The 12,771-nt window shown below is 52.8% G+C and overlaps 1 protein-coding gene across 1 annotated transcript in view; it reads right to left on the bottom strand.

Moving 5' to 3' along the window:
* Positions 1-12,351, bottom strand: part of COL11A2 (collagen type XI alpha 2 chain) — a 29,074-nt gene extending 16,723 nt beyond the window's left edge. The window contains exons 1-12 of the mRNA XM_023212480.3: positions 12,048-12,351; positions 9,178-9,327; positions 8,833-9,043; positions 8,217-8,379; positions 6,496-6,687; positions 5,579-5,656; positions 4,870-4,932; positions 4,021-4,200; positions 944-1,003; positions 797-838; positions 502-564; positions 94-168 (exon numbers count right to left, since the gene is read on the bottom strand). Of these exons, the coding sequence (XP_023068248.1) occupies positions 94-168; positions 502-564; positions 797-838; positions 944-1,003; positions 4,021-4,200; positions 4,870-4,932; positions 5,579-5,656; positions 6,496-6,687; positions 8,217-8,379; positions 8,833-9,043; positions 9,178-9,327; positions 12,048-12,129 (1,359 nt within the window). The 5' untranslated portion in view covers positions 12,130-12,351. The remainder of the gene's footprint in view (positions 1-93; positions 169-501; positions 565-796; positions 839-943; positions 1,004-4,020; positions 4,201-4,869; positions 4,933-5,578; positions 5,657-6,495; positions 6,688-8,216; positions 8,380-8,832; positions 9,044-9,177; positions 9,328-12,047) is intronic.
* Between the last annotated feature and the right edge of the window lie 420 nt (positions 12,352-12,771).

Below are 12,771 nucleotides of genomic sequence, written 5' to 3'. Positions count from 1 at the left end.
TCCATAGCTTTCCTGCCCATCTGGTTCTTGATAACACTACACAATTCCTTGTCTTCCCCATCAGCAGGTTCCAAAACCCAAGAGACAACTCACTGGGAGCATGAGAGATGTGCCAGGAGGACCAGGAGCCCCATCTGATCCGGGGAGCCCTGCTCGGCCAGGAGGGCCCTGGAGTGGGAAGAGAATGCAAAAGATGGGGTGACAGATAAGGGGACATCAAGATCTTAGCATGATTTTGAAATATCCTCTTCAACAGAATAAGTGTAGACTCCTCTGGCTCTTTCCTGAGTCTCCCACCCCCATGGGGAAAACTGAGGGTGAGAAACCAGATTATACCCTCCCCAACCAGAGTTTGCTCTCCTTTCTGGTTGCTGGGAAGCACAACCATTCCCTCATTCATTAACAAGCCACCTAACAAGAAATTACTGGGCATGGCAGCCCCCACTTGGATACCACTAGCTCCCCCAAAGCTCCCCCCTCACATAGAGGACACCCCCTTACCCTCTCTCCAGGGTCTCCAACTGGGCCTGGGTTCCCCTGGATTCCAGGGGGACCAATCAATCCCTAAAGAACAAAATAGTAGGGTCAGGTGTGGGCATTCAGACAGGTGTGGGCACTCAGCCTGTGGCTAAGGAGTGGTCTGTGCAGAAGAGATCTGGGAATCTGGGAAGCGTTGATTGGAGAGATGCTCCAGAGTTCTGAGGAGGAGGCCTGGGCATATGTGGGGAAGGCTCAGATGAGCACATAGCAGGGCTTTGTGAGAAAAGCATGGTCACCAGGTCACTGCTAGACTCACCGCAGGGCCTTCTGGGCCAGGAGGCCCCTCCACAAGCATACCCTGTGGAGTCAAAAGTTAAAAGTCAGAGGCGACAGGACCAGCTCACCAAACCCCACTCGCTTCTCCTCTTTCCACCACCTCAGCCCTGTGACCAGCATAACTTACAGGTTCCAACACCGCAGGCTCTCCCTTCTCTCCCTTCAGCCCTCGGGGTCCATGGGCAGCCTGAGGGAGACACACATGTAACCCCCAGTGGGGCCCATGAGCAGCCAGGACACCAGGCCTGCCCCCATCTCAACTCTAACCTTGATTCTTAGATCCTCTCGAGACCACTTCAGCCCTACCCGAAAGCTCCACAGCCCTCCCCTAAAACTCCCTCTTCATACATCTTTCAAGCCTGCCAAGGAGACCTCAGGGTTCCCTGCCCCCCAAACAGTTCCTAGCCCCACCTCAGCAAACACAACCTGTCCATCTCCCTGACAGCCTCTTTCAGGAAGGTCCCCAGACCTTTCTAGTGTTTGTTGTTGTTGTTGTTGTTGTTGTTGTTGTTGTTGTTGTTTGGTTTTTCGGGTTTTTTTCTTTTTTTTGAGAAGAAGTCTCGCGCTGTCACCCAGGCTGAAGTACAGTGGCGCCATCTCAGCTCACTATAACCTCCGCCTTCCAGGTTCAAGTGATTCTCCTGCCTCAGCCTCCCAAGTAGCTGGGATTACACTGGGATTACAGATGTGCACCACCATGCCCGGCTAATTTTTGTATTTTTATTAGATATGGGGTTTTACCATGTTAGCCAGGCTGGTCTCAAACTCCTGACCTCAGGTGATCCGCCTGCCTTGGCCTCCCAAAGTGCTAGAATTACAGGCATGAGCCACCACACCCAGCCCCTTCCAGGAATTTTAAACCACCCACCTTCCCAAACTCTCTTCTAGAGGACCCTATCCCATCCCCCAAACTCCCTTTGACCTCAGGAATCCCTAGAACCTTAAGAAACCTTCCACACATTTACCCCGATACATCATAAAAGAATCTCTCTAAGATTGTGGGTAGATTTTTATTTGGGGTAAGAGGAGGGCATGGACCCATATGAGAACCTGATAAAAGCTAGGCTGGGTGAGGTGGCTCACGCCCATAATCCCAGTACTTTGGGAGGTGGAGGCAGGCAGATCACCTGAGGTCAGGAGTTTGAGACCAGCCTGACCAACATGGTGAAACCCCATCTCTAATAAAAATACAGAATTAGCCAGGCGTGGTGGCACATGCCTGTAATCCCAGCTACTTGGGAAGCTGAGGCAGGAGAATCGTTTGAATCCAGGAGGTGGAGGTTGAAGTGAGCCGAGATCATGCCATTGTACTCCAGCCTAGGCAACAAGAGCAAAACTCCATCTCAAAAAAAAAAGAATCTGAAGAAAGCTCTGAGTCTTTCTCCAGAAATGAAAAAGTATATGCTATTACGCACAGAATTTTATTTAGGATGTCAAAGGGTTCACAAGTTTAAATATGCCCCAAAGGTTAAGCATCCATACTCCAAGTAAATTTGGAGGCTGGGCACAGTGACGCACGCCTGTAATCCTAGAACTTTGGGAGGCGAAAACAGGCAGATCATTTGAGGTCAGTAGTTTGAGACCAGCCTGGCCAACACGTGAAACCCACTGTCTACTAAAAATACAAAAAATAGCCAGGTGTGGTGGCACATGTCTGTAATCCCAGCTACTCAGGAGGCTGAGGCAGGAGGATTGCTTGAACCCAGGAAGCAGAGGTTGCAGTGAGCCAAGATTCTGCCACTGCACTCCAACCTGAGTGACACAGTGAGACACTGCCTCAAAAAAAAAAAATTGGAGAGCAGTCCCCACTGAATGCATTGCCCTTCCTCTGGCCCTCAAGTACATTCCAAGCCCACCAGTTCCCTCCTTTGCACACCTCCACTCAGATAACTCTCAACTCTAGGGCCAGAAACAAAATAAGAACAGGGAGAATGGGAGACATTCACCACCACCCCAACTCCCCCCAACAAAGATCTTCAGAATGTCCCTCTCCACCTTCATTCTGATCAAACAGCAATGATCAGTTTCAAAACTCTCTGAAATCCCATATCAACCCCAAATACCCAGAGAGCAGCATAAAAGAAAGGCAGCAGAAGCTCAAGGGAGGCAAGAGAGGGGAGGTATGGGATGCAGCAGCACAGCAGAGGAGGCAGCCAGAATTGCAAGGCAGGCAGAAGATGGAGTAGACAGGAAGCAGTCCCACTGACAGGGAATACTGGAAGATATGAGAACAACTAAGGGACACAGAACAAAATGACAAACATGTGGAAGCAAGAATGATGCCAGAGCCGAGGAAAATTAAACATGGCCAACATGGCTAGAAAACAAACTGGACAAACAGGAAGTGGCTGAACAGACAGGAAGCAGCCAAAGAAAGAGGATCCAGGAAGTGAACCTTCAACAACAACATGGCTACCGTGACCCAGAGAGAAAAGAAGGGCACAAAACAGGTAGAATGTGACTCCTGCAAAGGGAATCATGACAGTGAAGGGTAATTCCTCCAGAAAACACAAACATCAAGGCTAGGAATACACAGGAAGTAGCCATGAGAAATATTGAGGCCCACAATGGAAACTTTATGATTTAGATGACCTGAGACATACAGGAAGTGGCTTATTGTCAAAGGGAGTTGTCACAAGATAGCATGAAAAACTAGAGCCAGAACAGAAATAATGAATCCCTTGCAGTCCAACCTGACACAGTTACCAAGATGGATGCCACAGCTGGAGAAGGCAGGAAGGGACAGATAATAAGTGGCCTGTAGGTTAACAAAAAGGTGACATAGGAAGTTAGATCATTCAGTAGAAACATGAACAAAAAAATTGTTTCACCAAGAAGGAATGATAGAGAAACACTGAAAATGGACACAAGGTAGTAGTTTATTGACCAAAAGCTTTATGAAATCCAGTTTCAGTTAGACAGGAAGTGATCAAGAAAGACAGGAAGTGGCTACATAATTTTTATTTAAATTCCCAATTGCCCTGAGCAAAAGTATCCACAAGAGTCACAAGGTAAGACATTTGGCAAGGGAAGGCAGGTAGTAATCTTTTCAAGCAACATATATATCATATGTGAACAGAAAATGACAAGTCACAAGGATGGGAAGTTGCTCACAGCCAACAGCCAAGGATCAAAACCAACAAGAAGCAATTCTTGTAGCTCCCACTGGTGGTCAAGAATGAAAGAGAAGCTCCTTTCACTTACGGCTCCTGAGTGGGCTGTCTCCGCAGAGAGGGCAGGGCCAAGCTCTGTCTCCTCACGATAATCATCCCCATAGCCATAGGTGTAATCGTAGGGCCCTTCAGGAGGGTCTGTGCCACCCTCCCCATATTCCTCCGCCTGGAACCTGTCAGCTGTGGGGGGGACCTGGAGATCTGTCTGCTCCTTCCCAGGGATGGGGAGGGAGAGGAGTAGATGGGGATGTTAGGGCTGAGAGGAGGCTTACCCTGGACCCCAGGGTGTGACAACTTCTAGCCCAAAAGATTCTGAGGTTAATCAGAACTGGAGTTTTTCTCCCAAGAAGAGCCATGGGAGTGGTTGGATATAAACGGAAGGGCCATCAAAGGCTGAAAATGGGGAGAGATGTCCAGAAAGTGGGTCCAGTGGGAAGAAGTGGCGGATAAAATGAAGGGTGGCCGGAGGGCTAGACGCAGAGTGGACAGTCCATGAACACAATGACAGACAAAGTAGTCCAGGAATGACCAGAGAGATAGGGAAGACAAACGGTGACAACATTGGACAGAAAGTGACTCCTAGAAACAGAAATAGGACATAGAAAGTAAGACCATTAGACACCAACATGGAGACAAGGTCACTCTGGAATCAAAGAATCATGGAAGGAGGCCTGGATACTGAAGGGAACTGGCTGGACTTAGAGAGACAAGCAGACCCACAGAACTATAGAGTGACCCAAAGACAGAGGCCATCAATGGAAATGAGGAAGAACCCTCCGGCCAGAGGAGGGGCTGGTCCATCAAGATGTCATGGGCCGAGGGGAGTGAGTCACAGGTGCCCATTTCCCCCAGCTAGGGTGAGGGTGGGGCATAAAGTTACCTCCTCAAGGGGTGGCAAGGGGCTTGACTCCAGGATTTCTTCCTCTTCACCTGGGGTGGGGTCCTGACCCCAAAGAGAGAAGGAGAAGAGTAGCACAGGGTGGGAAGGAAGGAGAAAGGTTAGCGGAAGGGTGGCAAAGCAGCACCCGTACCCCAAGGGCAGGGTCTGTCTGTGCAGGGGGATGGGGGAAATCTCAGATCTTGCAGCCCCTTTGGAGGGGGATAGTTTGGGGAGAGTGAACCTCCAAGGTCATAGAGGTTTGGGGGCAGAGATCTGGATGCCCCGGCTCTACCTGCCGGTAACCGCTGCCTCTGGTCCTGGGGGGGGGCCAGGCAGTGGGGGAAGCTGCCCTCCGAGCTGGGTGTCGGGAAGGGGGAGGCTGGCCCCGTGCTGGGCCAAAGCCTGCAGTTCGAGAGGGCCTCCGGCCTGGTGAGGGGGACGCCTGCCGGGCCGCTGACCGCTTGGCAGGTGGGGTAGGCTTTCGGGGAGGGGTCCGACGCCCCCTAGGGGAAGGGGGAGGCTTGTGGTGGGGGCTCCCAGGGTGCTGCAGCAGAGAGACAGGGAGGGGACAGGGAGTAAGTAAATCCCCATCATCTAAACACACTGTGCCTCTTCCCACAGCATGGGGGAGGGGAGGAAGGTGTTCTAGGAGATGATTGCTAGGGGTGCTGGGAGAAAGGGAAGAAATGAAGGGGTCCCTTGAGTTTACCTGATAATCAGGGGTTGTCCCCGTAGTCATCACATCATAATACGGGGGCTCGTAGTCATAGTAGAGAGACTCAGTGGGCTGGGATTGGGGGGTGGGCATAGACAGGAAGGGGATGAGGTAATTGGAAGGTATGGGGTGAAGGGCAGGAGAGGGAGATAAAAAGATGGTGTGGGTGTTGGGAAACGGGGGAGGTGTGGAGTTGGGGAACAGAGAGTTGAAGATGAAAGGAGAGGTTGAGGGTCAGGAGGGAGGTGGGGGGAGGTGGAACAGAGAGAAGGGGTTCCACATGTGAGGCAGAAGCAGACATGATTAAGAGATTGACCCTCTGATCTTCAGTCCACTGATCCCAGAGCCTATCTGTATTCTAACTGTCCAGACCCCACCTAACCCAGGCTCCCTTCCCTTCCCCCACCTCCCCTTTTCCTGCCCCTCCAGGTAGGTGGGGGCCAGAGACTAGGCTCCCCACCCCCACAATTCTGCAGACCCACCCCTACTTTGACATTCCCTCCATCCCCATTCCTTCCCATTCCTCCTCCTTGGTCTCACCATCCTAACTGCTTTCTCCTGGCTTCAGTCCCCTCTACGCTGCTCTCCTACCTGCCTCCCCAGCTCTCACCACGCCCCCACTGTCTCCCAATCTCTTAATTCAAGGAATGAAGGGAAAACCCAGGGACACAGTTCTAGGAAGACTGGTAGAGGAGACGCAGAGCAGGGAACACAGCTCCCAGCCACGAATTCTTCATAACAACTCTTTTTATTTTTAGATGAAAATAAAAAGGCTGATGAATGAGGACTAGGAAGAGGGGGTGATGAGAATAGGAAGATGAGGGTGGCGAGGACAACTAAGGAGGAGAGACGCCTGGGTGTCTTCCCTCTCTGGGGTGTGCTGCACTTGGGGCTTCTCCTGGCTCCCTCACCTGGCGCTGGGGTTCCTGATTTTGTGGCCTATGAAGTCTTGATGGTTGCTGCTCTGGAGATCTCTGGGCTCTGTGAGGCTGTTGGTTTTGGGGTCTTTCCCTCTGGCCCCCCTCGCATTCCAGCTCCTTCTGTTCACACGATTCATAGGCTGCTTGGACCCCTGGGACAATGGCCAACTCCTGGACATCACCCTGCAAAGATATGAGAGAGATGGAGCAGAGAGATTCAGAGAGAGGCAGAGGGTATCATCCAGGAGAAAGGGTAGGAGGCCAATCCTAGGCAAAACCCTATGACGGGAGAAGGTCACTGTCAGTCCTCCATATGCACAGCCCTTTTCAGTTTTCAAGGGATCTCATGGGACCTTCATAACAACCAGGAAAGTTAGCAGAACAAGGATCTTTCTTTCCACCCATTTTTCAGATACATTCCATTCAGAAAAGCCCAAAAAGGCAATGACTGCCCCAAGGTCACCCAGAATGGTAGAATCAGGACCAGATCCCAGGCCTTCCAGAATTATTTGCCTCCCCTCTGCCCTTTGTGGCAATGCATGAGCCCTTTCACAGTGGCTTCCAGAGACAGGGCTCAGCCTTAGATGCCTTGGTCTTTCAATGGCAGTGATGATGAGAATTCTCTGGACCTCTAGAAATGGAGTGGGGAGAACCCATTTCTGAGTTCCAATGGCATATACTTTTGCCCACACATGGTGCTTAGCATACTCTCCAATGCACCATAATTTAGGGGACGTTGTCTCTTTTCCAGAGCCCACCTGAGAGCTCTTGGGGGTGATAGAGACTTTATATGCTTCTTCTTTGTTCTCTTTGGCCAGCAGGTATTCAGAAAATGTTGACTGGCTTGGAGGGTGAATGGAGGGATGGATGAATGGATAGATGAGTGGATGGGTGGCTAGGGGCTTACATACATTAATGAATGGGAGCACTGATAAATAGCAAATGAATAAATGTATGTACGGGAGGGTAGACTGGTGGGCAGATGAACAGGGGTTACAGAGTAGATGGAAGCAAATGGGTGAATAGGTAGATGGGTGAACTTATGTGGGTGAATGAATAGTCAGATGGGAAATAAGTGGGTGAGGAGATGGGTGCATGAGTGTATTGAAGGAGGGAGTGGTTGAGTTGGTGGAAGGATAATGGACAGATGGGTGGCTGAAGGGATGCATGCATCCTTGTATGCATGGGTAGATGGGGAGGGTGGGTGGGTGGGTGAGTGAATAGCTGGATGGAGGAGTTGAAGAGGATAGATGGATGGAAGCATAGATGGGTGGTTTGAAGGGAAGAGTGGTTAAGCAGGGGAGGATGGACAGGTGGGTGGATATAAGCCTTCATGCATAAGTAGGTGGGTGTGTGATGCATAGATGAGTAAATGGATGGGGGAGTGGGTGGTGGATGTGTGCACAGGTTGTCCGGCGAGTGAGTGAATGGATGGGTGGGTGAGGAGAGAGAGGAGTTGAAGGGATGGATGGATGAAGGAATGGATGAAGACTGAGGGACAGAGTAAGTGGCTGTGGACAGTACTGCTATATAGGTAGGCATCTAGTTCTCCTGCAGAGAACAGTAGCCCTGAAGATATAAAATGGAAATGAAAATCCACAAGAAAAAAAATGAAGGCCTAGGGAATAGGAAGATGACATGCTGGAGCCAGAGGGGAGTGGGCACAACACAGGGGACCAGAAGTCAATCCTGCCTCTGATTGCTCTGGTTACCTCAAAGACTTCTTCATCCAGGATACGGGCACCAAAGATTATCACTCCATGGGTGTCCAATACTGGACGAGCACTTCGTGGGAGTGGCCGGGTAACTCGCTTCTTGCAGTCAACAATGAGGGTGACAGACTGGCCCTTCACAGCCACAGCCACGCGGTGCCACCTGGACATGGGGGGAGAGGTTCAAGTGAACTGTTGGCTGACTGAAGTGGGGGAGTCAACATGGTTGGAGAGCAGTGATGAGAGTTGAAGCGAATGGTGATAAGAGCAGTAATAACAAAAGCTGCCGTTTATTGAATGTCTACAGTGCACCAGGCACCATGCCATCACTTTCTTATTTGTGCCGATTCTATTTAATGTCCATTTTACAGATGTAGAAAGTGAGGCTCAAAAACTTTAAGTAACTTGCCCAAGGTACAGGCAAGTTCAACATGCAGAGAAGGCTGCACACTCTAAAGCCCAAACTCTGGACTAGAAGTGACTGAAGTTTGAGCAGTGGGTAGGTGTGGTGTGGCCCAAAGAGTCTGAAGGGTTTCACAGTTTAGAGTGTAGGAGTTCCGGGGCACTTCCTCCTCAAAGTGTGGGCCAAGCAGACCAGAGGAGCAAACAAACTTACTTGCCATCTGCTAGGCTGAGGCCTCGGAAGACTGGCTGAGCGGGAGGTTGAGGCCGCCCAGTCTGGTCCACATACAGGAAGCGGACAGGTCGGCCCAGCTCCAGGCCCAGCTGTTGGACACCCTGGGCACTGTAGAGAGTCAGGAGGGGAGCTTGGAGACCAGGGCGAGTCCGGACAACAGTCAGCAGAGAGAAATCTTTGGGAAATCCTCCTAGTATCCAAGAGAGATACACACAGAGTGAGAGGCAAAGGGAGCTGCCACAACCCCTTTCCTCCTGGTGTCTGATCCTAGGCCTCATCCCATTACCTCCCCCAGGCCTCCCTACCCCACCACGTCACCCATACCTGGGAAAAGCTGGCGAGTGGGTGCACTGAGCTGGGCAGGTCGTGCCACTCGGTAGGCCACATCAGCTGGACAGATGCCTTTCGTTCTCTGGACACCATCAGGGAGGGAGGGGAACCTCAGAGCCCGGAGCACATCCACAGGGGGTGCACCTGGGAGAGTCCATGACTATCAGGAGAAGGGACATGCCCTCAGGAGGGCATAAATAGGGGACATTTGGGATCTAGAACTCAGCTTTCCAGGGCTCAAACTCCCTGCAAGGGAAAGGTCACCTCACCCTCACTTGCTTCCGAACAGTGCCTGAATGGACGGGAAATGCAAAGGTACCCGGAGCATCAGCTGGCATGCATCCCCATGACACTCCTGTCCCCTCTCTCCTAGCATCTGCCTCTCTTACGCTGTCCCTTTGTCTTTTAGCCTATGAATCCGTCTCTCTCTGTGCCCTCTGAACATCTGTCTCAACTCTCCATCTGTCTCCTGTCTCTCTCACTCTCTTACTCTCTGTCTCATTATGTTGGTCTTTCTGTCTCTGTCTCTTCTGTCTTCCTCCGTTTCTCTCATATTCTGTCCATCTTTTTCTCTCCCTCGCTCTCACTCTCTTTCCATATCTCTCACTCTCTGGGTCTCTGGCATCTGTCCCGTCTCCAGCACAAACAACATCTGGGCAATCGATCATCCTGGGCACAGGAGGTGCAGGGGGGCCACGAGGAAGAGATCAGAGAGGCAGCTCTATGAGAGGGGCTTTGAGCAGCTACAGATCCCAGGTTTGGGGGATGGGGTGGCAACAACCCTGACCATGCTGAGGAAAAAGATACAAGACAGCTTTCCCAGGAGTCTGTGCCTCCTGGTTTAGGAGATGAGTTGGGGAAGGGTGGAGGAATGGGGGGCGGGGGCTGAAGCTGCCACGCGGAGCCGGAACAAGTCCAGGGCCCCGAGCCACACATCTGTGGATCCCATCAGAGTGCTTGCCCAGAACCCAGGCAAGCTCCCCACACCTGGAACCTCAATCCTGTCTCACCCCCCTCACCAACCCCACCACCTGGGACCCAAAGATTCAAGACCCAGCCCACCAGCCCGTCTACCTAGAACTCAGCTTCCTAGGGCTCAAACTCCCTGGAAAACAAAAGATCACCTCGACCTCACTTGCTCCTCTGTATACATACTCTTCACACCATCAGCTCCAGATTGGAAAAATCCCAAAGAGAGTTCCAGCAAAACTTTCATAGAAGTGTGGGGCAGGGCAGAGGCCAGAGCAACCAGGAGAGCAGAGCTGGGTGGGGTGGTTGAGGTGGGGCGGGCAGGCAGAGAAAAGGCCCTTTGAGTCCAGGAGCCGGGAAACCACGGCCTTCCCCCCCAACCCCCGCCTAAGCCTGGCCCCCGCGCGTGTGGCAGCTCCGCAAACACCAACACACAAGGGCTGCTTTGAGAGACGAAGGGTGAGTGAGACAGAGACACAGAGACTCACAGAGACCCCAGGCCAAGGAGACCTTGGAGGCCCCTACCCTCCACCAAACCCCAGGGGAGTACAATTCGATCATATAGACGACCTACCCACAGGTCCGCCCACCATCTTCTCACACCAGGCCACATACTTGCCCCACTGTCTCCAGCCTAATCTGTCCCACAGGCTCCCCATTGGTAGCCCCATCACCCTCCACCACTCTACCTCTGGCCCCCCAGATGCCTTATTCTCTAACCTTAAGAATTCCACAGTAACTCATTTCCCTAAAGTCCCATCTCTACCGACTCAGCTCCTGAAATAAGAAACAGTCATCTTAGCCATCCTCCTGCCTCCATGCCAGAGGATCCCTCTTCCCCCTAAGAAAGACTCCTAGACTCTACAGGCACCATACGCCTCAATGTCCTGGCCCTGGGCCTCACTGTCCTCACATCTTGGAAGTTCTTCCTTCTGAAATCTAATCTAAATCCTTTATGCTGCCATTCTGACCATTTTCTCTCTAAAGCAGAGAAGTCAAGTTAAATACAAATTTATAGTCAATAGTCAAGTTAAATACAAATCAGCCCTCAGTGTCTCCAGAAATAGTGGGCTTTTTCCAGCCTGCTGAGGGCTTGGTGCTCACAGCCCCCTCCTCCCTGACATCAAATCCCCTTTCCTAGAAGCCAGGAATTCTGAGTCCTGGGAAAAAGAAGGAAAAGATCAGGGTTGTGGACACCAGGGTCCCAGGGGAGCCTGGCTGGCCAGAGGGAGGAGGGGCTAGGCAGGAATGCAAAGAGTTGGCTCTGGCCTCAGACACCTGATCCTGGCCTGTCCGGCGGGCCGTCCTGTTGGCAGCCAGCCCCAGTGCTCTCCAGAGCCAGCTGCGTGGCAGCATTGAGGGCACAGGGAGGGGGAGGGGGTCCCTGTCCAGGAGGCCAATGAGACAGGTAGTCAAGGCACCCTTTCTTTCTGGGCTTACTGGGCTCTGCTCTGAATCACAGGTGCTCACCCCTTATCCCAGAGATAGCAACAGAAAGGCCAGAAGACACACACGCCTCACCCATCAACATTGGCATCTACCACCCCCACACCAGCAATGACTGGACCCGGCTGGCCCTGGCCATCTTCAGCTCTGGCCATCTTCAGCTCTTCCCAAGGACCCAAGACAAGCATCCATCCCCATTCAGGGCTCTCTAAAGTGGTCCTCCACCTTTCAGCCCTACCTGCCCTCCCCCAGTCACTTCAAGGAGGAAAGAGATCCCTACCCTGAATCCAAGGAACACAGGTGTCCTGCCCTCCAGCCTGGACCCTTGAAGCCCCAAATCTCCTTGTTAGACTCAGAAGCTCCTGCTCCAGGTATCAGCTGTCCCCTTGCCAGAGACACTCGGAGCTCCAGCCAGACTCCGAGGACTCAGGCATCAGGACTCCTCTTACCTGCCCAGCCTGGGGCCGCGCTCAGCCCCAGCACCAGAGGTAGGAGGAGGAGGAGGCAATGGCAGCGGCTGCACCGCTCCATGGCTGAGAAACCGGAACGCGGGGTCCCAGGGACCCAGGTCAGCCTGAGACGCTGGATGCTCCGAGGCTGACAGAAGACAGGGAGCAGACTATGGGCCTCTAGACGCTGGGGTCCCAGGGAGGTCAGAGGCTGCGGGCAGCGGCAGCTGTCAGCGGCCCAGCTCCATGCAGCAAGGCGCCGTCGGGGCTCCCAGCACTGCTCCCTCCTCGGTGGCTGCCGCTTCTGTGTGTCCCCGGCCACCCTGGCGCCCAGAGCCCCCACCTCGCCCCCGCCCCCAGCCCGGCCCCTGCCTCCAGCCGCCCGCCCACAGCCACCGAGGGGAAACCCCACCCTCAGTCTCCACCTGGGGAGGGAGGGCAAGAACCCTCCCTCTCTCTGGCTCTCTCCTGCTCCTTGTAGGTCTCAATGGCCTGTACCCTAAGATTCTCTTTTCGGGAACCCCAATATCTTCCTTAGCCCCGTCCTTTTCTAGGACCCAAACGTCCAATCACACACACCCACTCCCGTTCCCTCCCTCTTGGGGGCCCAGAGCCCCCTTTCAGCAGAGGCCTGGGTGGGATTTAGGGCACAGTGGGAGGGGAGAGGCGGGCCTAGGGGTCGCAGTCCCCACCCCACCCATAATCAGGTCTCCATAATTACTTC

Source organism: Piliocolobus tephrosceles, chromosome 5, assembly GCF_002776525.5.
Source record: "Piliocolobus tephrosceles isolate RC106 chromosome 5, ASM277652v3, whole genome shotgun sequence".
Taxonomy (NCBI): Eukaryota; Metazoa; Chordata; class Mammalia; order Primates; family Cercopithecidae; genus Piliocolobus; species Piliocolobus tephrosceles.
The sequence above is the reverse complement of the archived record's forward strand: the minus strand, read 5'-3'. Positions and strand labels throughout refer to the sequence as shown.